Source organism: Octopus sinensis, linkage group LG28 (genome assembly GCF_006345805.1).
Source record: "Octopus sinensis linkage group LG28, ASM634580v1, whole genome shotgun sequence".
Taxonomy (NCBI): Eukaryota; Metazoa; Mollusca; class Cephalopoda; order Octopoda; family Octopodidae; genus Octopus; species Octopus sinensis.
In genome coordinates, this window is record NC_043024.1 from 2,914,382 (window position 1) to 2,938,313 (window position 23,932).

Consider the following 23,932-nt stretch of genomic DNA (forward strand, 5'->3'; position numbering starts at 1 on the left):
TTTCTCTCGTAATAGTGCTGTAACTGAACATAAACGTATTCATACAGGGGAGAAACCATATCAGTGTGATGTCTGTGGTAAATCTTTCTCTCGTAATAGTGATGTAACTGAACATAAACGTATTCATACAGGGAGAAACCATATCAGTGTGATATCTGTGGTAAATCTTTCTCTCGTAATAGTGCTGTAACTGAACATAAACGTATTCATACAGGGGAAACCATATCAGTGTGATATTGTGGTAAATCTTTCTCTCATAATAGTGCTGTAACTAAACATAGACGTATTCATACAGGGGAGAAACCATATCAGTGTGATGTCTGTGGTAAATCTTTCTCTCGTAATAGTGATGTAACTGAACATAAACGTATTCATACAGGGGAGAAACCATATCAGTGTGATGTCTGTGGTAAATCTTTCTCTCGTAATAGTGCTGTAACTGAACATAAACGTATTCATACAGGGGAGAAACCATATCAGTGTGATGTCTGTGGTAAATCTTTCTCTCGTAATAGTGCTGTAACTGAACATAAACGTATTCATACAGGGGAGAAACCATATCAGTGTGATGTCTGTGGTAAATCTTTCTCTCGTAATAGTGCTGTAACTGAACATAAACGTATTCATACAGGGGAGAAACCATATCAGTGTGATATTTGTGGTAAATCTTTCTCTCGTAATAGTGCTGTAACTGAACATAAACGTATTCATACAGGGGAGAAACCATATCAGTGTGATGTCTGTGGTAAATCTTTCTCTCACACTCGTGATGTAACTAAACATAAACGTATTCATCATCATCATCATCATCATCCTCATTTAACGTCCGCTTTCCATGCTAGCATGGGTTGGACGGTTCAACTGGAGTCTGGGGAGCCCGAAGGCTGCACCAGGCCAGTCAGATCTGGCAGTGTTTCTACAGCTGGATGCCCTTCCTAACGCCAACCACTCCGAGAGTGTAGTGGGTGATTTTATGTGCCACCGACACAGGTGCCAGACGAGGCTGGCAGACGGCCACGCTCGGATGGTGTTTTTATGTGCCACCGACACAAGTGCCAGATGAGGCTGGCGAACGGCCACGATCGGATGGTGTTTGTTACGTGCCCACAGCACGGAGGCCAGTCGATGCGGCCACGTTCGGATGGTTTTCTTGTGTGCCACCGGCACTGGTACCACAAAGATACAAATTCCATTGATGTTCATCTATTTTGATTTGGTTTGATTTTCACTTGCCTCAACAGGTCTTCACAAGTGTCACATACTTGCCTCAACAGGTCTTCACAAGTGTCATAAGAAGGAAGGTATGCACAGGTAGACTGACTACGTCCCAGGTAGGGGCCACGGGTTATGGCCTGACTAGTCTTGCCGGGTCTTTGGATGGTGTTTTTATGTGCCACCAACACAGGTGCCAGATGAGGCTGGCGAACGGCCACGATCGGATGGTGTTTGTTACGTGCCCACAGCACGGAGGCCAGTCGATGTGGTACTGGCTACCGCCACGTTCGGATGGTTTTCTTGTGTGCCACCGGCATTGGTACCACAAAGATACAAATTCCAGTGAGAAACCATATAAGTGTGATATTTGTGGTAAATCTTTCCCTCATAGCGGTAACTTAAATAAACATAAACGTATTCATACAGGGGAGAAACTATATCATTGTGATATCACTAGACATAAACGTATTCATACAGGGGAGAAAATATATCACTGTGAAATCTGTGGTAAATCATTTCCTCAGAACCATCACTCATCTAATCACAAACGTATTCATACAGGTGAGAAACCATATTAGTGTGATATCTGTGGTAAATCTTTCTCTCAAGTTATTCATGTAACTAAACATAAACGTATTCATACAGGTGAGAAACCATATCAGTGTGATATTTGTGGTAAATCTTTCTCTGATAATAGTGATGTAACTAAACATAAACGTATTCATACAGGTGAGAAACCATATCAGTGTGATATTTGTGGTAAATCTTTCTCTGATAATAGTGATGTAACTAAACATAAACGTAGTCATACAGGGGAGAAACCATACCAGTGTGATATTTGTGGTAAATCTTTCTCTCATAGCGGTAGCTTAACTAAACATAACCGTATTCATACAGGGGAGAAACCATATCAGTGTGATATCTGTCGTAAATCATTCTCTGACACTAGTGCTGTAACTAGACATAAACGTATTCATACAGGGGAGAAACCATATCAGTGTGATGTCTGTGGAGAATCATTCACTCAGAATCAAAACCTAACTAGTCACAAACGTATTCATACAGGATAGAAACCATATCAGTGTGATGTCTGTGGAGAATCATTCACTCAGAATCAAAACCTAACTAGTCACAAACGTATTCATACAGGATAGAAACCATATCACTGTGATATCTGCGGCAGATCGTTTCCTCAGAACCATCACTTATCTAATCACAAATGCGTCCATATGGAGGAAAAGTAAAGTCAACGTGATATCTGCGGAGAATCATTCTCTCAAAGTGCGGAGTTAATTTCCCATAAATGCATCCATCCAGCATAGAAACTACATCACTGTATTATCTCTAGTAAATCATTCTCCCAAATCATCTTCTGTCTTATGATAATGAGTTTGTTGTATACTGTGCTCATTGGAAAAAGTTAAATGAAGAAATAGAAAGAAGACATATAGTTGTGAAATAAAGACAGCAGGGAAATCTTGAAGTAGATGCACTGTACACAATAAAACACAAAATGTCCCCAGAAATGCATGCTGGGATAGAACCACCAAGAGGAAAGAGAGCATAGGAACATCAGGGGTTGTGATGACGTATTTGGGGAAACCTGAAAGTTTTGATGGTTTCAGTCAATGTATAGTTTATTCCCCGCTTCACTAATTGTGCATATGAAAGATTATCTCTGAGAGCCATGGGTGCTGCACTGTTTTTGTTTTTTTTTTAATTTTATAAGCATGTCCATGGCTAGTTGAGGTATGGACTTCAAAAAAGTGACCAAAGTTGCTGGAAAGATGGTAGATAATCTTGCAAACTTCAATCAAATCAGACATTTGACATCAAAACTAAGGTGTAAAATGTTATCCTTGTACCATGACTTCTCTCTTCGACCAAGTCTCTCAAAAATCATTATTTAACTGGACACAAATGTATACACACAGAAGAGGAACCTTTTATTATAAATGAAGTGTGTAATATTCTGTGTGAATTGCCACAATTGTTTGTCATCACCTTTGTAAGGGCCAAAATCTTGAATGGTAACCTCATCAACCTTTGTGAATATTTATAATGTGAAATCTAAATAAAGCTGTTTTACTCTTTAAGTATTCTTCTGTCATTTTGTATGTCCAACATCTAAAACCAAGACTTGTATTGACCCAATCATAAACTAGACAATTCACAGACCCAATGAGTATGAGATAAAAGGTTAATTCCACCATGCTTAGCTTTATAAGCTGTTCATTTCCATGTTCCAGCCCTTCTCAGCCCTCTTTTATCCATCCATCATAGCGTTATGGGCCATTGCAGGGGAGACAAATTAGGCAATAGCAGACAGGTACTTTCATTTTGCCGGTGAAAGAAAGAAAGGGAATTTCGATTTTATATATATAGACAAAGCATAATAGCTTCCTTTGAACAATTTAGTTCCATTTTGCTGGACAAAGAAACAAACAGACAGAATCTCTCTTTTATATATATAGACTAGCAGCAATACCCATCGTTGATCGAGTAAATACTTTCACTGTTTCTCAGGAGCTACATTCTAAGTATTATGATATACATAATTTGGTTGAGTTTATTTTCATGCATAGCCAGAGTAAAATACGGGCATGAGGTAATCCCCTTTTCTGTCATTCCACTATATACATAAAACAGAGAACTTCCCCAAAGATATATGATTTAGAAAAGAGGTGCATCATCATATTATTTTATTTTAAGTGAAAAACCCATGCTATGAGATCTTGTCTATGGTGTGCCTGTTGATGAAGAAAGAGTTTCTTTTGTATTTCAGGCCATTTTGGATCACATGTAAAAGTTATAATAAATATATCTGGTCTACCATAATTTCGTACATATGTCACAACATCTTGTGTTCTTTCATGCAAATAGTAGGGGTGGGGTCCATATGTGAAGCTCAATGGAAGGATGCACAATTGCCCCAGATTATTTCCATACCCATCATTATTTATGCTGTCCCCTAAGCGAATACATGAAGCAACCTGGAGCTGTTTTTGGTGTGTTCTTACATAGGTGAGTCTTTGATTCAATTTTGGCGTACATGTCAAAAAAAAATTCATCAACATCATCATCGTTTAACGTCCGTTTTCCGTGCTAGTACGGGTTGGACGTTTCGACCGGGGTCTGGGAAGCCAGGACGCTGCAACAGTGGCACTTCACACATTTCTCCTCATCCATCCACAGTACATGACCATACCAGCGCAAACGTCGCTCTTGCACACCACATCTGATGCTTCTTATGTCCAGCATTTCTCTCAGGGCGCTTACACTCCGTCATATGTGCACACTGACATTACACATCCAGCGGATCATGTTAGTTTCATTTCTTTCAAGTCTACGCATGTCCTCTGCAGTCACAGCCCATGTTTCACTACCGTGAAGCATGGCTATACGCACGCATGCATCATACAATCTAACTTTCACTCTTAGCAAGAGACCCATTGCCACCAGTAGGGGTAGGAGCTTTCTAAACTTTGCCCAGGCTATTCGTATTCTAGTGGTGACACTCTCTGAGCATCCACCCTCACTACTAACTTGGTTACCTAGGTAGCAGAGACTATCAACTACTTCTGGTTTCTCCCCCTGGAGTGTGATGGAATCTGTTTTCTGAGTATCTGTGGTGTCTATTGTCCCTGTGCATTTGCCGCACATGAAAGCTATCTTCTCAGTTAATTTTCCTTTGATGTTGCTGCACCTATTATGTGTCCATAGCTTACACTGGGTACATCTTATCAATTCCTACTTGCTGGCATAGGTCAAACAGTTTGACTGAAACTGGTAAGCCAGAGAGCTTCACCAAGTTCCAATCTGATTTGGCACGGCTTCTACGGTTGGATGTCCTTCCTAACACCAACCAGTCCAAGAGTGTAATGGATGTTTTTAGCGTGTCACCTGCACGGGTGCCAGTTGCGTGACACCAGCATCGACCACAACTACGAATTCACTTTGCTTGACGAGTCTTCTCAACATGATAATAATGAGGATGAAGAAGAATTATCAGATCTTCTCACTTTGACCGGCAGATTTTTAAAATAATTTCTTTGTAACTAAACACTTTTAAACTTCGTATACTGGTAGAATGTGTTTATAAAACATCTTTTTCTCTTGGATTTCTTGAGAAAATTCTGTAGTTTGTATGCTATTTCTTGTATAATTTCTCACCGGACGTTGTTGTTGAACTTGTTGACAAACAACAGCAGTAATTGTATTCATCTCAATAGACGTCATTGATTGGTTGAAACTGCCAAAATCCGAGAAATTTAACAAGAAATAGGTTTAAAACTACAGAATTTTCTCAAGAAAGCCAAGAGAAAAAGATGTTTTATAAACACATTCTACCAGTATACTAAGTTTAAAAGTGTTTAGTTATAAAGAAATTATTTTAAAAATCTGTCGGTCAAAGCGAAAAGATCCGAATTATCAAATAAACTATATAAAGTACCCCAGGACTTATTTAAATGAAGGCTGATGTTGGAAAATAGAATCGTGTGCATGTATGTAAGCTTAACAGACATTCACAAGCGAGTATGACTTGAGAGCTTAGATGATGCTTTCGACGATGAAAGGTAAAGTGGAACTCTGCGGAATTTGAACTCAGAACGTAGCAACAGACGAAATACTGCCGGGCGAAATGCTCAGCAGTATTTCGTCTGATGCTACGTTCTGAGTTCAAATTCTGCCGAGGTCGACTTTACCTTTCATCCTTTCGGGGGTCGATTAAATAAGTAGCAGTTACGCACTGGCGTCGACGTAATCGACTTAATCCGTCGGTCTGTCCTCTCTGTGGGAAAAAAAAAAAAAAAAGATGCTTTCGACTCGGAGAGGAATGGGCCCCGCGAGGTCTAAAATACCTAATACATGCTGGTTTTTTCGCAACAGCCTCAACAAGAGTTGAAGAAGCAAAGCAAAGCGAAGAAAAAGAGTTACTTCCCCTGGCAATTAATTGTTTAAGACCTTTAAAAATGGTCGCACCTGCTCCTGTTTAATTACCCATCCTTTTAACGGACAGAATTGAACTTATAGGACTGGTAATCAACCGTGTAAACGTATACAAACAGCATTCTTTTATTATGTAGATTTCAAAAAATATAAACCAACGTTTGTTGTAAAAACCTAGAAATTCTTTCGAAGCTGTTATTGTCCGCTCTGACTTCAGTTCCGTCACATCTTCCCCGTTGACTCTCTATATTAATATGTAAGTATTATATACACACAAGCATTTATATTGTATACATGTCATAAGCACGTATGTTTATTTTGATGATAAACGTTACTGAAGCTATAATTCCGCCGAGGTCGACTTTGCCTTTCATCCTTTCGGGGTCGATAAATTAAGTACCAGTTACGCACTGGGGTCCGATATAATCGACTTAATCCGTTTGTCTGTCTTTGTGTGTCCTCTCTGTGTTTAGCCCCTTGTTAGCAATAAAGAAATAGGTAGTTGTCTTATTGCTTTCAATGTTTCGTTCTCCCATTGAAGCTCCACTCTAATTTTCGATATTCCCTAAATCTTAATATCAAATACCGACAGAAAGAGGAAGTTTATGGTGATCCTTCGGTATAGGTACACACGTGATTTTGTTTACATTTCTGAAGATAAGAGAAACCCTTATCTCCCACCCCTAACCACCCCATATATATAAAAAAACAACTTCTTGAAATGTATCTGGTACTTATACCTATTTCTTTACTACCCACAATCCGCTAAACACAGAGGGGACAAACAAGGACAGACATAGGTATTAGGTCGATTAGAACGATCCCAGTGCATAACTGGTACTTTAATTTATCGACCCCGAAAGGATGAAAGGCAAAGTCGACCTCGGCGGAATTTGAACTCACAACGTAACGACAGAGCCATATATATATATATATATATATATTTATTTATATATGTATGTATGTATGAATATATATATCTATAGTTGTCCTACGTCCCCTGTAAAGGTAACAGCGTCACCCTTTTGCAATACCCTTAAAACCAAGCACTTTTCAGCACCAGCCCCGCCACCCTACGCACGAATTCACAAAAGAATTGTGAAAACCAGATCCATAAATACGAAGCACGTGGTTAAATGAAAAACGAAATGTTTCTCTAATTTCAACCAATCAGATCCATCCATTCCCGACACTGCGGACACCGTCGCAACCGTTTCCTCTTCTTAATTTCCCCAACATCAATATTTGCATTTCTTTTTTGATGTGGAAACCGAAGTGAAGCCCACTTGATCGAACCTACAGTTGAAAGTGTCTGAACCGTGACCACCCTGTCACGTTTTTAGCTGCTATTTCTAGCAGTTCCCTTAGTCGTTCGTATATATTTTTATGTTCTGTTGTTGTTCTTGTTGCTGTTTAACCCCAGGTCGACTCATAGCAGGACTTTTATCGTAGATCTTCCTGCTGTGACTAGGAACGTGTTTAGACAGAGTGGGACCCCTACGATTTTCCTAATTCGAAGCAAAATAATGAAGAGGGTACCATGAAATCTAAGGTTGCAAAGTTTAAAAAGCCGTCGATAAATTCAAAAGGACTCAGTTAAAACGAATGGCTTTTTAAATCTAAAAGGGCCCATTATATTAAAAGAAGGTTGAATAATTTTAAAGGAACCTTAGAATTTTAAAAATTGACAGGTTTAAAAAAAAATACAAATTATTTTGCTGTAAACATGGTTCGGGGTTCAGTTTTAGTGCGTGGCACCTTGGGCAAATGTCTTCTTTAGCCTCGAGCCGACCAATGCCTTGTGAGTGGATTTGGTGGATGGAAACTGAAAGAAGCCCGTTGTATATAAATATATGTGTGTGTCTGTGTTTGTCCCCCAACATCACTTGACAACCGATGCTGGTTCGGCAAAAGAGACCGATAGAATAAGTACTAGGCTTACATAGAGTAAGCCCTGGGGTAGATATGCTCAACTAAAGGCGGTGCTCCAGCATGGCCACAGTGAAATGACTGAAACAAGTAAAAGAGTATCTATAATTTATCTGTACAGAAATGTAGGAAATATTCGCTGTTGCCATTTCTACGGTTTAAATGTATTCTCTATCTTATATTATTTCTGTTGTTTCAGAATAATGGAATAATAGAATTGTTACAACAGAAACATCACCAGAATATATTCCTCATCTTTTAAAGACTAACAGAAGGAATTTTTATACAGAATTGATATAACCTCGTTTAATATGAAGCTGAGGGGAAATATTTCCTCTTGGGTGAGATTATAAACAACACTTCTCTGTGTTTGTCTCTGGAACCTGTACGAGATAATCTTGCATTCTAAATAAACTTGGATTCAATTTACAAAGGAGATTGCAACGTTTCCAAATTACAGCAGAGATTACAGTTGATGGAAACGTAGCTGAAGGAATATTTGTCAGGAATGATTTATAACAACTAAACTAGAAGATATATATTTTGGTGAAAGAAGAAAAATTATTGAAGTTTTCATGATGCAGAGAAGATAAAGGATTGATTTTTTTTTCCCCCTGAAGTGTTGTCAAATAAGTGATGGAAATTATGTGACTGCAATATCTGTAAAAATATCAGTCTCTCAGAGAAAGCATATTCATACAGAGGAACACCTTTATCACTGTAATATCTGTAGAAGCTTAAAGACCTAGAAACCTATTCATACAGGAAAGAAATATCCATCAGTGTGATACGTGTGGTAAATCTTTCTTGCAAATCCATCGTTTAACTGTTTACAAATGTATTATACAGGAAAGAAATCATATCAGTGTGATATCTGTGGTAAATCATTCTCTCAAACATCTAGTTTGACTAATCACAAACGTATTCATACAGGTGAGAAACCATATCAGTGTGATATTTGTGGTAAATCTTTCCCTCATACTAGTGATGTAACTAAACATAAACGTATTCATACAGGTGAGAAACCATATAAGTGTGATATCTGTGGTAAATCTTTCTCTGATAGCGGTAGCTTAACTACACATAAACGTATTCATACAGGGGAGAAACGATATCAGTGTGATATTTGTGGTAAATCTTTCCCTCATACTAGTGATGTAACTAAACATAAACGTATTCATACAGGGGAGAAACCATATCAGTGTGATATTTGTGGTAAATCTTTCTCTGATAGCGGTAGCTTAACTAAACATAAACGTATTCATACAGGTGAGAAACCATACCAGTGTGATATTTGTGGTAAATCATTCTCTCATAATAGTAATGTAACTAAACATAAACGTATTCATACAGGTGAGAAACCATACCAGTGTGATATTTGTGGTAAATCATTCTCTCATAATAGTAATGTAACTAAACATAAACGTATTCATACAGGTGAGAAACCATATCAGTGTGATACTTGTGGTAAATCTTTCCCTCATAGTAGTGATGTAACTGAACATAAACGTATTCATACAGGGGAGAAACCATATCAGTGTGATATTTGTGGTAAATCATTCTCTCATAGCAGTAGCTTAACTAAACATAAACGTATTCATACAGGTGCGAAACCATATCAGTGTGATACTTGTGGTAAATCTTTCCCTCATACTAGTGATTTAACTAAACATAAACGTATTCATACAGGGGAGAAACCATATCAGTGTGATATTTGTGGCAAATTGTTCTCTGCTAGCGGTAGCTTAACTACACATAAACATATTCATACAGGTGCGAAACCATATCAGTGTGATGTCTGTGGAGAATCATTCACTCAGAATCAAAACCTAACTAGTCACAAACGTATTCATACAGGAGAAAAACCATATCAGTGTGATATCTGTGGTAAATCTTTCTCTCATACTAGTAATGTAACTAAACATAAACGTATTCATACAGGGAAGAAGCCATATCAGTGTGATATCTGTGGAGAATCATTCACTCAGAATCAAAACCTAACTAGACATAAACGTATTCATACAGGATAGAAACCATATCACTGTGATATCTGCGGCAGATCATTTTCTCAGAACCATCACTTATCTAATCACAAATGCGTCCATATGGAGGAAAAATAAAGTCAACGTGATACCTGTGTGTAACTGGTATTTATTTAATCGACCCCGAAAGGATGAAAGGCATAGTCGATCTTGGCGGAATTTGAACCCAGAACGTAAAGGCAGACGAAATACCACTAAGCATTTCATCCGGTGTGCTAACTATTCTGCCAGCTCACAGCCTTGACAACCGATGCTGGTGTGTTTCGGTCCCCGTCACTTAGCGGTTCGGCAAAGAGACCGATAGAATAAGTACTGGGCTTACAAAGAATAAGTCCCGGGGTCGATTTGGAACCTTGTATTATAAATGAAGTGTGTAATATTCTGTGTGAATTGCCACAATTGTTTGTCATCACCTTTGTAAGGGCCAAAATCTTAAATGGTAACCTCATCAACCTTTGGAAATATTTATAATGTGAAATCTAAATAAAGCTGTTTTACTCTTTAAGTATTCTTCTGTCATTTTGTATGTCCAACATCTAAAACCAAGACTTGTATTGACCCAGTCACAAACTAGACAATTCACAGACCCAATGAGTATGAGATAAAAGGTTAACTCCACCATGCTTAGCTTTATAAGCTGTTCATTTCCATGTTCCAGCCCTTCTCAGCCCTCTTTTATCCATCCATCATAGCGTTATGGGCCATTGCAGGGGAGACAAATTAGGCAATAGCAGACAGGTACTTTCATTTTGCCGGTGAAAGAAAGAAAGGGACTTTCGATTTTATATATATAGACAAAGTATAATAGCTTCCTTTGAACAATTTACTTCCATTTTGCTGGACAAACAAACAAACAGACAGAATTTCTCTTTTATATACATAGACTAGCAGCAATACCCATCGTTGATCGAGTAATTACTTTCACTGTTTCTCAGGAGCTACATTCTAAGTATTATGATATACATAATTTGGTTGAGTTTATTTTTGTGCATAGCCAGAGTAAAATACGGGCATGAGGTAATCCCCTTTTCTGTCATTCCACTATATTCATAAAACAGTGAACTTCCCCGAGGATATATGATTTAGAAAAGAGGTGCATCATCATATTATTTTATTTTAAGTTAAAAGCCCATGCTATGAGATCTTGTCTATGGTGTGCCAGTTGATGAAGAAAGACTTTCTTTTTTCAGGCCATTTTGGGTCACATGTAAAAGTTATAATAAATATATCTGGTCTACCATAATTTTGTACACATGTCACAACATCTTGTGTTCTTTGATGCATATAGTAGGGGTGGGGTCCACTTCTGAATCTCAATGGAAGGATGCACAATTGCCACAGATTATTTCCAGCTGTTTTTGGTGTGTTCTTACATAGGTGAGTCTTTGATTCAATCTTGGCGTACATGTCAACAAAAAATTCATCAACATCATCATCGTTTAACGTCCGTTTTCCATGCTAGTACGGGTTGGACGGTTCGACCGGGGTCTGGGTAGCCAGGACACTGCAACAGTGGCACTTCACACATTTCTCCTCATCCATCTGCAGTACATGACCATACCAGCGCAAACGTCTCTCTTGCCCACCACATCTGATGCTTCTTATGTCCAGCATTTCTCTCAGGGCGCTTACACTCCGTCATGTGTGCACACTGACATTACACATCCAGCGGATCATGTTAGCTTCGTTTTTTTCAAGTCTACGCATGTCCTCTGCAGTCACAGCCCATGTTTCACTACCGTGAAGCATGGCTGTTTGCACACATGCATCATGCAATCTAACTTTCATTCTGAGCGAGAGACCCATTTCCACCAGTAGGGGTAGGAGCTTTCTAAACTTTGCCCAGGCTATTCGTATTCTAGTGGTGATACTCTCTGAGCATCCACCCCAACTACTAACTTGGTCACCTAGGTAGCAGAGACTATCAACTACTTCTGGTTTCTCCCCCTGGAGTGTGATGGAATCTGTTTTCTGAGTATCTGGGGTGTCTATTGTCCCTGTGCATTTGCCGCACATGAAAGCTATCTTCTCAGTTAATTTTCCTTTGATGTTGCTGCACCTATTATGTGTCCATAGCTTACACTGGGTACATCTTATCAATTACTACTTGCTGGCATAGGTCAAACGGTTTGACTGGAACTGGTAAGCCAGAGAGCTTCACCAAGTTCCAATCTGATTTGGCACGGCTTCTACGGTTGGATGTCCTTCCTAACACCAACCAGTCCAAGAGTGTAATGGATGTTTTTAGCGTGTCACCTGCACGGGTGCCAGTTACGTGACACCAGTATCGACCACAACTACGAATTCACTTTGCTTGACGAGTCTTCTCAACATGATAATAATGAGGATGAAGAAGAATTATCAGATCTTCTCACTTTGACCGGCAGATTTTTAAAATAATTTCTTTGCAACTAAACACTTTTAAACTTCGTATACTGGTAGAATGTGTTTATAAACATATTTTTCTCTTGGATTTCTTGAGAAAATTCTGTAGTTTGTATGCTATTTCTTGTTTAATTTCTCACCGGACGTTGTTGTTGAACTTGTTGACAAACAACAGTAGTAATTGTATTCACCTCAATAGACGTCATTGATTGATTGAAATTGCCAAAATCCGAGAAATTTAACCAGAAATAGCTTACAAAGTACAGAATTTTCTCAAGAAAGCCAAGAGAAAAAGATGTTTTATAAACACATTCTACCAGTATACTAAGTTTAAAAGTGTTTAGTTACAAAGAAATTATTTTAAAAATCTGACGGTTAAAGCGAAAAGATCCGAATTATCAAATAAACTATATAAAGTACCCCAGGACTTATTTAAATGAAGGCTGATGTTGGAAAATAGAATCGTGTGCATGTACGTAAGCTTAACAGACGTTCACAAGCGAGTATGACTTGAGAGCTTAGATGATGCTTTCGACCCCGAAAGGATGAAAGGTAAAGTCGACCTCGGCGGAATTTGAACTCAGAACGTAGCATCAGACGAAATACTGCCGGGCGAAATGCTCAGCAGTATTTCGTCTGATGCTACGTTCTGAGTTCAAGCTCCGCCGAGGTCGACTTAACCTTTCATCCTTTCGGGGGTCGATTAAATAAGTACCAGTTACGCACTGCGGTCGACGTAATCGACTTAATCCGTCCGTCTGTCCTCTCTGTGTTTAGCCCTTTGTGGGCAATAAAAAAAGAAATAGATGCTTTCGACTGGGAGAGGAATGGGCCCCGCGAGGTTTAAAATGCCTAATACATGCTGGTTTTTTCGCAACAGCCTCAACAAGAGTTGAAGAAGCAAAGCAAAGCGAAGAAAGAGAGTTACTTCCCCTGGCAATTAATTGTTTAAGACCTTTAAAAATGGTCGCACCTGCTCCTGTTTAATTACCCATCCTTTTAACGGACACAATTGAACTTATAGGACTGATAATCAACCGTGTAAACGTATACAAACAGCATTCTTTTATTATGTAGATTCCAAAAAATATAAACCAACGTTTGTTGTAAAAACCTAGAAATTCTTTCGAAGCTGTTATTGTCCGCTCTGACTTCAGTTCCGTCACATCTTCCCCGTTGACTCTCTATATTAATATGTAAGTATTATATACACACAAACATTTATATTGTATACATGTCATAAGTACGTATGTTTATTTTGAAGCTTATTTTGATGATAAACGTTACTGAAGCTATAATTCCGCCGAGGTCGACTTTGCCTTTCGTCCTATCGAGGTCGATAAATTAAGTACCAGTTACGCACTGGGGTTGATATAATCAACTTAATCCCTTTGTCTGTCCTTGTTTGTCCCCTCTGTGTTTAGCCCCTTGTTGGCAATAAAGAAATAGGTAGTTGTCTTATTGCTTACAACGTTTCGTTCTCCCTTTGAAGCTCCACTCTAATTTTCGATATTCCCTAAATCTTAATATAAGATACCAACAGGAAGAAGAAGTTTATGATGATCCTTCGGTATAGGTACCGTAAACACCGGAAGTGGCTTTGTTTACATTTCTGAAGACAACAGAAACCCTTATATCCCACCCTAACCTCCCATATATATATATATATATATATATATATATATATATATAAAAAAAAACACTTTCTTGAAATGTATCTGGTACATCGACTCCAGTGCATAACTAGTTCTTTAATTTATCGACACCGAAAGGATGATAGGCGAAGCCAACCTCGGCGGAATTTGAACTCACAACGTAACGACAGAGCCATATATATATATATATATATATGTATGTATGAATATATATACATATAGTTGTCCTACGTCCCCTGTAAAGGTAACAGCGTCACCCTTTTGCAATACCCTTAAAACCAAGCACTTTTCAGCACCAGCCCCGCCACCCTACGCACGAATTCACAAAATTAATGTGAAAACCAGATCCATAAACACGAAGCACGTGGTTAAATGAAAAACGAAATGTTTCTCTAATTTCAACCAATCAGATCCATCCATTCCCGACACTGCGGACACCGTCGCAACCGTTTCCTCTTCTTAATTTCCCCAACATCAATATTTGCATTTCTTTTTTGATGTGGAAACCGAAGTGAAGCCCACTTGATCGAACCTACAGTCGAAAGCGTCTGAACCGTGACCACCCTGTCACGTTTTTAGCAGCTCTTTCCAGCAGTTCCCTTACTGGTTTGTATATGCTTTTATGTTCTGTTGTTGTTGTTGCTGTTTAACCCCAGGTCGACTCATAGCGGGACTTTTATCGTAGATGTTCCTGCCGTGACTAGGAACGTGTTCAGACAGAGTGGGACCCCTACGATTTTGCTAATTCGAAGCAAAATAATGAAGAGGGTGCCATGAAATCTAAGGTTACAAAGTTTAAAAAGCCATCGATAAAGTCAAAGGGACCCAGTTAAAACAAATGGCTTTTTAAATCTAAAAGGGCGCATTATATGAAAAGAAGGTTGAATAATTTTAAAGGAACCTTAGAATTAAAAAAATTGCCAGGTTAAAAAAAAATACAAATTATTTTGCTGTAAACATGGTTCGGGGTTCAGTTCCAGTGCGTGGCACCTTTGGCAAATGTCTTCTACTATAGCCTCGGGCCGACCAAAGCCTTGTGAGTGGATTTGGTGGACGGAAGCTGAAAGAAGCCCGTTGTATATAAATATGTGTGTGTGTGTGTGTCCAGTTACTGCTTGGCAACCGGTGTTGTGTTTACATCTCCTTAACGTAGCTGTTCAGGAAAAGGCATAGGAGTGGCTGTGTGGTAAGTAGCTTGCTTACCAACCACATGGTTCCGGGTTCAATCCCACCTCGTGACAGCTTGGGCAAGTGTCTTCTAGTATAGCCTCGGTCCGACTAAAGCCTTGTGAGTGGATTTGGTAGATGGAAACTGAAAGAAGCCCATTGTATATATATATATGTGTGTGTCTGTGTTTGTCCCCCAACATCACTTGACAACCGATGCTGGTTCGGCAAAAGAGACCGATAGAATAAGTACTAGGCTTACATAGAATAAGCCCTGGCGTAGATATGCTCGAACAAAGGCGGTGCTCCAGCATGGCCACAGTCAAATGACTGAAACAAGTAAAAGAGTATCTATAATTTATCTGTACAGAAATGTAGGAAATATTCGCTGTTGCCATTTCTACGGTTTAAATGTATTCTCTATTTATATTATTTCTGTTGTTTCAGAATAATGGAATAATAGAATTGTTACAACAGAAACATCACCAGAATATATTCATCATCTTTTAAAGACTAACGGAAGGAATTTTTATACAGAATTGATATAACCTCGTTTAATATGAAGCTGAGGTGAAATATTTCCTCTTGGGTGAGATTATAAACAACACTTCTCTGTGTTTGCTCTCTGGAACCTGTAAGAGATAATCTTGCATTCTAAATAAACTTGGATTCAATTTACAAAGGAGATTGCAACATTTCCAAATTACAGCAGAGATTACAGTTGATGGAAACGTAGCTGAAGGAATATTTGTCAGGAATGATTTATAACAACTAAACTAGAAGATATATATTTTGGTGAAAGAAGAAAAATTATTGAAGTTTTCATGATGCAGAGAAGATAAATGATTGATTTTTTTTTCCCCTGAAGAGTTGTCAAATAAGTGATGGAAATTATGTGACTGCAATATCTGTAAAAATATCAGTCTCTCAGAGAAAGCATATTCATACAGAGGAACACCTTTATCACTGTGATATCTGTAGAAGCTTAAAGACCCGGAAACCTATTCATACAGGAAAGAAATATCCATCAGTGTGATACGTGTGGGCAATCATTCTTGCAAATCCATCGTTTAACTGTTTACAAATGTATTATACAGGAAAGAAATCATATCAGTGTGATATCTGTGGCAAATCATTCTCTCAAACATCTAGTTTGACTAATCACAAACGTATTCATACAGGTGAGAAACCATATCAGTGTGATATCTGTGGTGAGTCATTCACTCAAAGCCATCATTTAACTACCCACAAATATGTTCATACTGGAGAAAAGCCATATCACTGTGATATTTGTGGTAAATCATTCTCCGTTGGCAGTACTTTAACTAAACACAAACGTATTCATACAGGGGAGAAACCATATCATTGTGGTACCTGTGGCCAATCGTTCTCTCAAAATCATAACTTAATGACTCACAAACGTATTCATACAGGTGAGAAACCATATCAGTGTGATATCTGTGGTAAATCATTCTCTCACACTAGTGATGTAACTAAACATAAACGTATTCACACAGGAGAGAAACCATATCAGTGTGATATCTGCGGAGAATCATTCACTCAGAATCAAAATCTAACGAGTCACAATCGTATTCATACAGGGGAGAAACCATATCACTGTGAAATCTGTGGCAGATCATTTTCTCAGAATCATCATTTATCTAATCACAATCGTATTCATACAGGAGACAAACCATTTCACTGTGAAATCTGTGGCAGATCATTCGCTCAGAATCATCACTTATCTAAACACAAATGCGTTCTTATGGAGGAAAAAGAAAGTCAATAGTTTCTTCCTTGCTTCACTAATTGTGCACATGAAAAAATATTTCTGAAAGCCATGGGTGCTGTAGTGTTGTTTTGTCCTTTATTTTATAAACATGTCCATGGCTAGTTGGGGTATGGACTTAAAAAAAGTGACCAAAGTTGCCAGTCAGCAATCCATTACTGCCTTTCATCCAGGTCAAATTAAGGGAAAGATCTGTAGTGTATAGGATCTATTCTTCTATCTCAAGGTACATCTTCATGTTGTACCACAGTAACATGTTCAAGTTGGCATCTGTTTCATTAATGTAGGCAACAAGGGACCAAGAACAGATCCCTGTTGCAGATTTAATGTCATTGCATGAGGTGCAGAATGTTGTCCTTGTACCATGACCCCTTCTTTTCAACCAAGTCCCTCAAAAATCATTATTTAACTTGTCACAAATGTATACACACAGAAGAGGAACCTTTTATTATAAATGAAGTGTGTAATATTCTGTGTGAATTGCCACAATTGTTTGTCATCACCTTTGTAAGGGCCAAAATCTTAAATGGTAACCTCATCAACCTTTGGAAATATTTATAATGTGAAATCTAAATAAAGCTGTTTTACTCTTTAAGTATTCTTCTGTCATTTTGTATGTCCAACATCTAAAACCAAGACTTGTATTGACCCAGTCACAAACTAGACAAATCACAGACCCAATGAGTATGAGATAAAAGGTTAACTCCACCATGCTTAGCTTTATAAGCTGTTCATTTCCATGTTCCAGCCCTTCTCAGCCCTCTTTTATCCATCCATCATAGTCTTATAGGCCATTGCAGAGGAGTTTAAAACAGGTTGTCCCCAGGAACTGCCACATGCTGATCTAGTTCTCATAGCTGAATTTATAGGGGAATTAGACACTAAACTCTACTTGTGAAGACCTGTTGGGGCAAGTGATATCAGAATTGAAATTGAACCAAATCCTATGACTGGCACCCGGCAGTTGCCAGGGCTGCTGGACTGACTCCTGTGCGGGTAGCAAGTGAAAAAGCACCATTTCGACCCTGTGCTTGAGGAGATCCATTGAGTAAAGTACACCAACATCCAAAATTAATGGAAACTGCAGTTATGATCCCTGTGCCGGTGGTACGTAAAAAGCACCACTTGAACGTGGCCGATGCCAGTGCCGCCTCGACTGTCTTCCGTGCCGGTGGCACGTAAAATGCACCAATCCGATCGTGGCCATTGCCAGCCTTGCCTGTAGACATGACCACCACTCTAGAACTGGTGCCATTCAGCCCATGCTAGCATGGAAAATTGACAGATGATAATGGTGGTGCAGGCTGAGTTCTTTCCAAGGACTGTAAAAAGCACCCACTACACTCACGAAGTGGTTGGCGTTAGGAAGGGCATCCAGCCGTAGAAACATTGCCAGATAAGACTGGAGCCTGGTGCAGCCTTCTGGATTCCCAGATCCCCGGTCGAATCGTCCAACCCATGCTAGCATGGAAAGCGGAAGTTAAACGATGATGATGATGATGAATTGGAGAAGCAATTCTAGGCATTTATAAAAAAACTAGCAGTAATACCCGTCGTTGAGTGGGTAATTACTTATACTCTTTCTTGTGAGCCACATTCAAAGTATTATTATATACATAATTTACTCTTTCTGTATGTGTATATTTTTATAAGAGAGAAATATATAACAATTAAAGTAGAAAAAAGATCAATTTCATACAAGAACTTCCTGTTGTATGTGAGTATTTTATAAAAGAAAAATATATAATAATTGAAATATTAAAATTTCTAAGTCTCTCTAAAGGAGACTACGGCAGCTGGTACTGGATATTAATAGTTATCGCCAAGCTAATATGGTAGTCCATAAATATAGGACGAATGCTGCCGTTGATTAGTTCCAAGGGGAAGTGGCTGACCTCCCCTGTTCGAAGGTTATAATGGACACAGGTTGGTGTGTCATGTAGCTAGCTAGAGGTGATGGCCTCTTGGAGCTAATCAACGGCAGCTTTCGTCCTATATTTCTGGATTGCCATATTAGCTTGGCGATAACTATTAATATATAATAATTGAAATAAGAAAAAGATGGAGTTTCATTCTTGAATGTAATGATAGTAATGGCAGATTAAGTTGTTGATGTATTCATGTTGCATTAAGAGTAAATTTAAAATTCTTCAGAATTCTTCAGTGTACTCATTGCCAACCCTCATCTTACAGCGTCCCTGTACATGGCTTGCATGGCTCTCACTAACCATTCATCTATCCCTAGTTTCCTCATTGACCACCAGATAAGGGATTGGGGGACCCTGTCGAAGGCTTTCTCCATGTCAACAAAAGCCAGGTACAGGGGCTTATCTTTGGCCAGCTATTTCTCCTGCAGCTGTCTTACCAGGAATATAGCATCAGTGGTGCTTTTCCCTGGTACGAACCCAAACTGCATCTCATCTAGACTGACCCTCTCCCTAATTAGTTGGGCTATGACCCTCATAACCTGATGTAACAACTTGATACCTCTGTAATTATTTCTATCTAAAGGGTCACCTTTTATTTTGTAGCAGTTGACTGCTACACCAGTCGTTGGGTATGACTCCTTCGTGTATCACCTGGTTAACTATATGGGTGACTAAGCTATAGCCGACACTGCCAGATATTTTGAGCATCTCTGCAGTAATACCTGATGGGCCTGGGGCTTTCCCTGTTTTCATGCTTGTAATTGCCTTAACTACTAAGGAACTGTCAACTCGGATTGCTGGTCCCTCTGTTGGGTCGACATTCGGCAGACCCTCTTTATCCCATTCATTTTCTTTATTCAGCAACCTTTCATAGTTGGATGGATGGAAGCACTCCGTCGGTTACGACGACGAGGGTTCCGGTTGATCCGATCAACAGAACAGCCTGCTCGTGAAATTAACGTGTAAGTGGCTGAGCACTCCACAGACACGTGTACCCTTAACGCAGTTCTCGGGGATATTCAGCGTGACAAGGCCGGCCCCTTTGAAATACAGGCACAACAGAAACAGGAAGTAAGAGTGAGAGAAAGTTGTGGTGAAAGAGTACAGCAGGGATCACCACCATCCCCTGCCGGAGCCTCGTGGGGCTTTTAGGTGTTTTCGCTCAATAAACACACACAACGCCCGGTCTGGGAATCGAAACCGCGAGTTCACTGCCCTAACCACTGGGCCATTGCGCCTCCACACACGGACATTAACGAGATGAATGATAATGATACAAAGATAAGGATGGGAGAAGACAGAAAGCGCCCCCCGACCCTCTGCTTCTCTATAACATTTTTCTTTCACAACCATACACTTGAGGTATTAAACCTCTTACGATTTTTCAATATTTAGTAAGCAGCTTGCTTACCAACCGCATGGTTCTGGGTTCAGTCCCACTGTGTGGCACCTTGGGCAAGTGTCTTCTACTATAGCCTCGAGCCGACCAAAGCCTTGTCAGTGGATTTGGTAGATGGAAACTGAAAGAAGCCCGTCGTATATATGTATGGGTGTCTGTGTTTGTCCCCCCAACATCGCTTGATGACCGATGGTGGTGTGTTCACATCCCAGTAACTTAGCGGTTCGGCAAAAGCGACCGATAGAATAAGTACTAGGCTTACAAAGAATAAGTCCCGGGGTCGATTTGCTCGACTAAATGTGGTGCTCCAGCATGGCCGCAGTCAAATGACTGAAACAAGTAAAAGAGTAAAAATAAACAAAGTCTTATTGTTAATTTTGTTTCATTTTGGAAAATGAAAATTTATTTCATGGTTTATTATTGTTTATATTTTGAACTATTTATGTATTCTTGAAGGTACCAAAACCTTTTAAGTGCTTAGGGTCTCTATGGGCCTCAATCCAGCCTTGCTGATATACTTCCCTTCTGTATGAATACAATTGTGTTGACTAAGTTTACCTTTTCTGTTTGAATGCATTAGAGTTGCAACAACTGAGCACTTGGAGAGAATGATTAACCAACAATATCTTAGGGTATGGTTTTATCTTTCACATCAATGAAACTACAATGGAAATTGTAGTTGTGATCCCTGTGCCGGTAGCACATAAAAAGCACCAGCCGAACGTGGCCGATGCCAGCACCGCCTAGACTGGCTTCCGTGCCAGTGGCACATAAAAAGCACCATCCGAATGTGGCCATTGCCAGTGCCGCCTTGACTGGCTTCCGTGCCTGTGGCACATAAAAAGCACCATCCGAATGTGGCCATTGCCAGTGCCGCCTTGACTGGCTTCTGTGCCGGTGGCACGTAAAAAGCACCAATCCAATCGTGACCATTGCCAGCCTCGCCTGGCACCTGAGCAGGTGGCATGTAAAAAGCACCCACTACACTCATGGATTGGTTGGCGTTAGGAAGGGCATCCAGCTGTAGAAACTGCCAGATCAGACTGGAGCCTGGTGCAGCCTCCTGGCTTCCCAGACCCCAGTCAAACTGTCCAACCCATGCTAGCATGGAAAACGGACGTTAAACAATGATGATGATGATGATGATGATATGATGCCAGATCAAGATTGAAGCCCGGTGCAGCCATCTGGTTCGCCAGCCCTCAGTCAAATCGTCCAACCCATGCTAGCATGGAAAACGGACCTTAAACGATGATGATGATGATCAGTGTGACAGTTAACTCATTGATAATTCATCATTTTGAAAGAACGATTTAGGAGGGACTTCAGATTTCTCTCTTGCATGAATTCGTTTGTGTTTAGTTAAGCTACTCCCAACAGAGAATGATTTCCCGCAGACGTCGCAATGATACGGCTTCTCTGCCGAATGAACACGTTTATGAACTGTTAAATGATAGTTTCTCGAGAATGATTTACCGCAAATATCACAATACGGTTTCTCACCCGTGTGTAAGCGTTTGTGGATAGCAAATTCATTATTCCGAGCAAACGATTTCCCACAGGTATCACACAGGTAAGGCTTCTCACCTGTATGGATACGCTTGTGAATAGCCAAGCTATCTCGGTTAGACAATGATTTACTACAAATATCACACTGATATGGCTTCTCACCTGTATGAACACGTTTGTGACTAACCAAGCATCGATTTTCGTAGAACGATTTACCACAGATGTCACAGTGATACGGTTTCTCCCCTGTATGAAGGCGTTTGTGTCGAGTTAACCTGCTGCCATCAGAGAATGATTTACTACAGATATCACAATAAAACGGTCTCTCACCTGTATGAATACGTTTGTGAGTAATCAAGCTAGACGCAGCGGAGAATGATTTACCACAGGTGTCACAGTGATAAGGTTTCTCTCCTGAATGAATATGTTTGTGAGTAGTTAAGTTACTTGTAGCGGAGAATGATTTACCACAGATATCACAGTGGTACGGTTTTTCTCCTGTATGGGTGCGTTTATGTTTCGTGACGGTACTCCCTGTCGAGAATGCCTTACCACAGATATCACAATGATATGGTTTCTCCCCGGTATGAATGCGTACGTGAGTAGTTAGATCCCTATTTTGAGTGAATGATTTACCACAAGTGTCACAATGATATGGTTTCTCTCCCGTATGAATATATTTGTGTATGTTTAACTTATCTCTTCGAGAGAATGATTGCCCACAGATATCACAGTGATATGGTTTCTCTCCTGTATGAATTCGTACGTGTTTAATTAAACTACCTCCAAGGGAGAACGATTTTCCACAGATGTCACAATGATATGGTTTCTCCCCTGTATGAATGCGTTTGTGACTGACTAAATCTGAATTTTGATAGAAAGATTTTCCACAGGTATCGCAGTGATGTTGTTTCTCACCTCTCTGAATGCATTTGTGTTGGTTGAGTTTACCTTCATTTGAAAATGATGTTTTGCTGGTGTCACAGTCATGTAACGATTTTCCTAATTCTTCCGACATCTCTGCAGGAAAAATAAAATCAATCCGTCAATAACTTTTCAAAAATGTCTCTCCTCTCACCAAAATTTATGGATATTTTTCTTCTTTTTGCTTTAATAGTTAATTCCAAACAAATATCACTTCTCTTATATTTCTTCTAAATGTGATCAATGCCAATATTTAAAAATGCCGCAAATACTCTTTGTAAATCCATCAAAGTATATTTAAAAGAGAAAATTATCTCTTGCACATTTCAGACACAGAAGTAAAGAAATGCTTTCTCTCTCAGAGGAAATATTTTACTGTAATTCAGCAATGTTTTCTAGAAGCAGGATTATACGTTTGTAGAATATCTTTGCAGAGTCTTTCAAACATGATACATATTGATGATTCTTTAAAAGTAAAAAATACTTTTTAGCCAATTTCATGTGATTTTTCTGAAAGAATAGAAAAAATAATATAAGACATCAAGTATGTTTAAAAGGCAGATATTCAAAAGTGCAAATTTACAACATTTCTGTTTTCATAAATTGCTGAAGTAAACCTTTAACTGAACTTTTTAAACTTATCCAATTGGGACAAGTCGATTACGTCAACACCAGTGGTTTTCTGACACATTAATTTATGGACCCATAACAGATAAAAGATAAAATTAATCTCGGCAAGATTCGACCCTGTGCATGAGGAGACCTATCGAGTCAAGTACATCAACATCAAAAATCAATGGAAACTGTAGTTGTGATCCCTGTGCCGGTGGCACGTAAAAGGCACCATCCGAACGTGGCCGATGCCAGCCTTGCCTGGCACCTATGCTGGTGGCACGTAAAAAGCACCCACTACACTCACGGAGTGGTTGGCGTTAGGAAGGGCATCCAGCTGTAGAAACACTGCCAGATCAGATTGGAGCCTGGTGCAGTCTCCTGGCTTCCTAGATCCCAGTCAAACCGTCCAACCCATGCTAGCATGG

At 39.4% G+C, this 23,932-nt stretch overlaps 3 protein-coding genes across 7 annotated transcripts in view; 2 read left to right on the forward strand and 1 right to left on the reverse strand.

Annotated features, from left to right (window-relative positions):
- LOC115225881 (zinc finger protein 91-like) overlaps positions 1 to 10,355 on the forward strand; it is a 68,311-nt gene extending 57,956 nt beyond the window's left edge. The window contains exons 7-9 of the mRNA XM_036514422.1: positions 2,197 to 2,280; positions 9,028 to 9,111; positions 9,868 to 10,355. Coding sequence (XP_036370315.1) covers positions 2,197 to 2,280; positions 9,028 to 9,111; positions 9,868 to 10,124 — 425 coding nt within the window. The 3' untranslated portion in view covers positions 10,125 to 10,355. The remainder of the gene's footprint in view (positions 1 to 2,196; positions 2,281 to 9,027; positions 9,112 to 9,867) is intronic.
- Positions 1 to 17,746, forward strand: part of LOC115225819 (zinc finger protein 723-like) — a 55,398-nt gene extending 37,652 nt beyond the window's left edge. Inside the window, exons 1-2 of one of the 4 annotated variants that reach the window (XM_029796789.2) lie at positions 13,469 to 13,717; positions 15,791 to 17,746. In XM_029796789.2, the coding sequence (XP_029652649.1) occupies positions 16,428 to 17,132 (705 nt within the window). In that variant the 5' untranslated portion in view covers positions 13,469 to 13,717; positions 15,791 to 16,427 and the 3' untranslated portion in view covers positions 17,133 to 17,746. Of the gene's footprint in view, positions 1 to 13,468; positions 13,718 to 14,556; positions 14,783 to 15,790 lie in introns of those variants that run through there. The other 3 variants (XM_036514448.1, XM_029796790.2, XM_036514449.1) reach the window with 3 other exon arrangements.
- On the reverse strand, positions 895 to 23,292 carry LOC115225845 (zinc finger protein 271-like). Of its 2 annotated transcripts, XM_036514434.1 has the most exons (3): positions 21,730 to 23,292; positions 21,095 to 21,117; positions 895 to 944 (listed from the first exon to the last, which is right to left on the reverse strand). In XM_036514434.1, exon 1 carries the CDS (start codon positions 22,984 to 22,986, stop codon positions 21,736 to 21,738), a length of 1,251 nt encoding a protein of 416 aa, XP_036370327.1. In that variant the 5' UTR covers positions 22,987 to 23,292; the 3' UTR covers positions 895 to 944; positions 21,095 to 21,117; positions 21,730 to 21,735. The 2 variants fall into 2 exon arrangements, with proteins under 2 accessions (XP_036370327.1, XP_029652692.1); XM_029796832.2 differs by lacking the exon at positions 895 to 944 and having other exon boundaries at positions 20,801 to 21,117.
- Between the last annotated feature and the right edge of the window lie 640 nt (positions 23,293 to 23,932).

What these genes read in the sequence shown, in the direction of transcription:
- LOC115225845 (XM_036514434.1), bottom strand. Translation starts at nt 22,986, where the DNA reads ATGTCGGAAGAATTAGGAAAATCGTTACATGACTGTGACACCAGCAAA.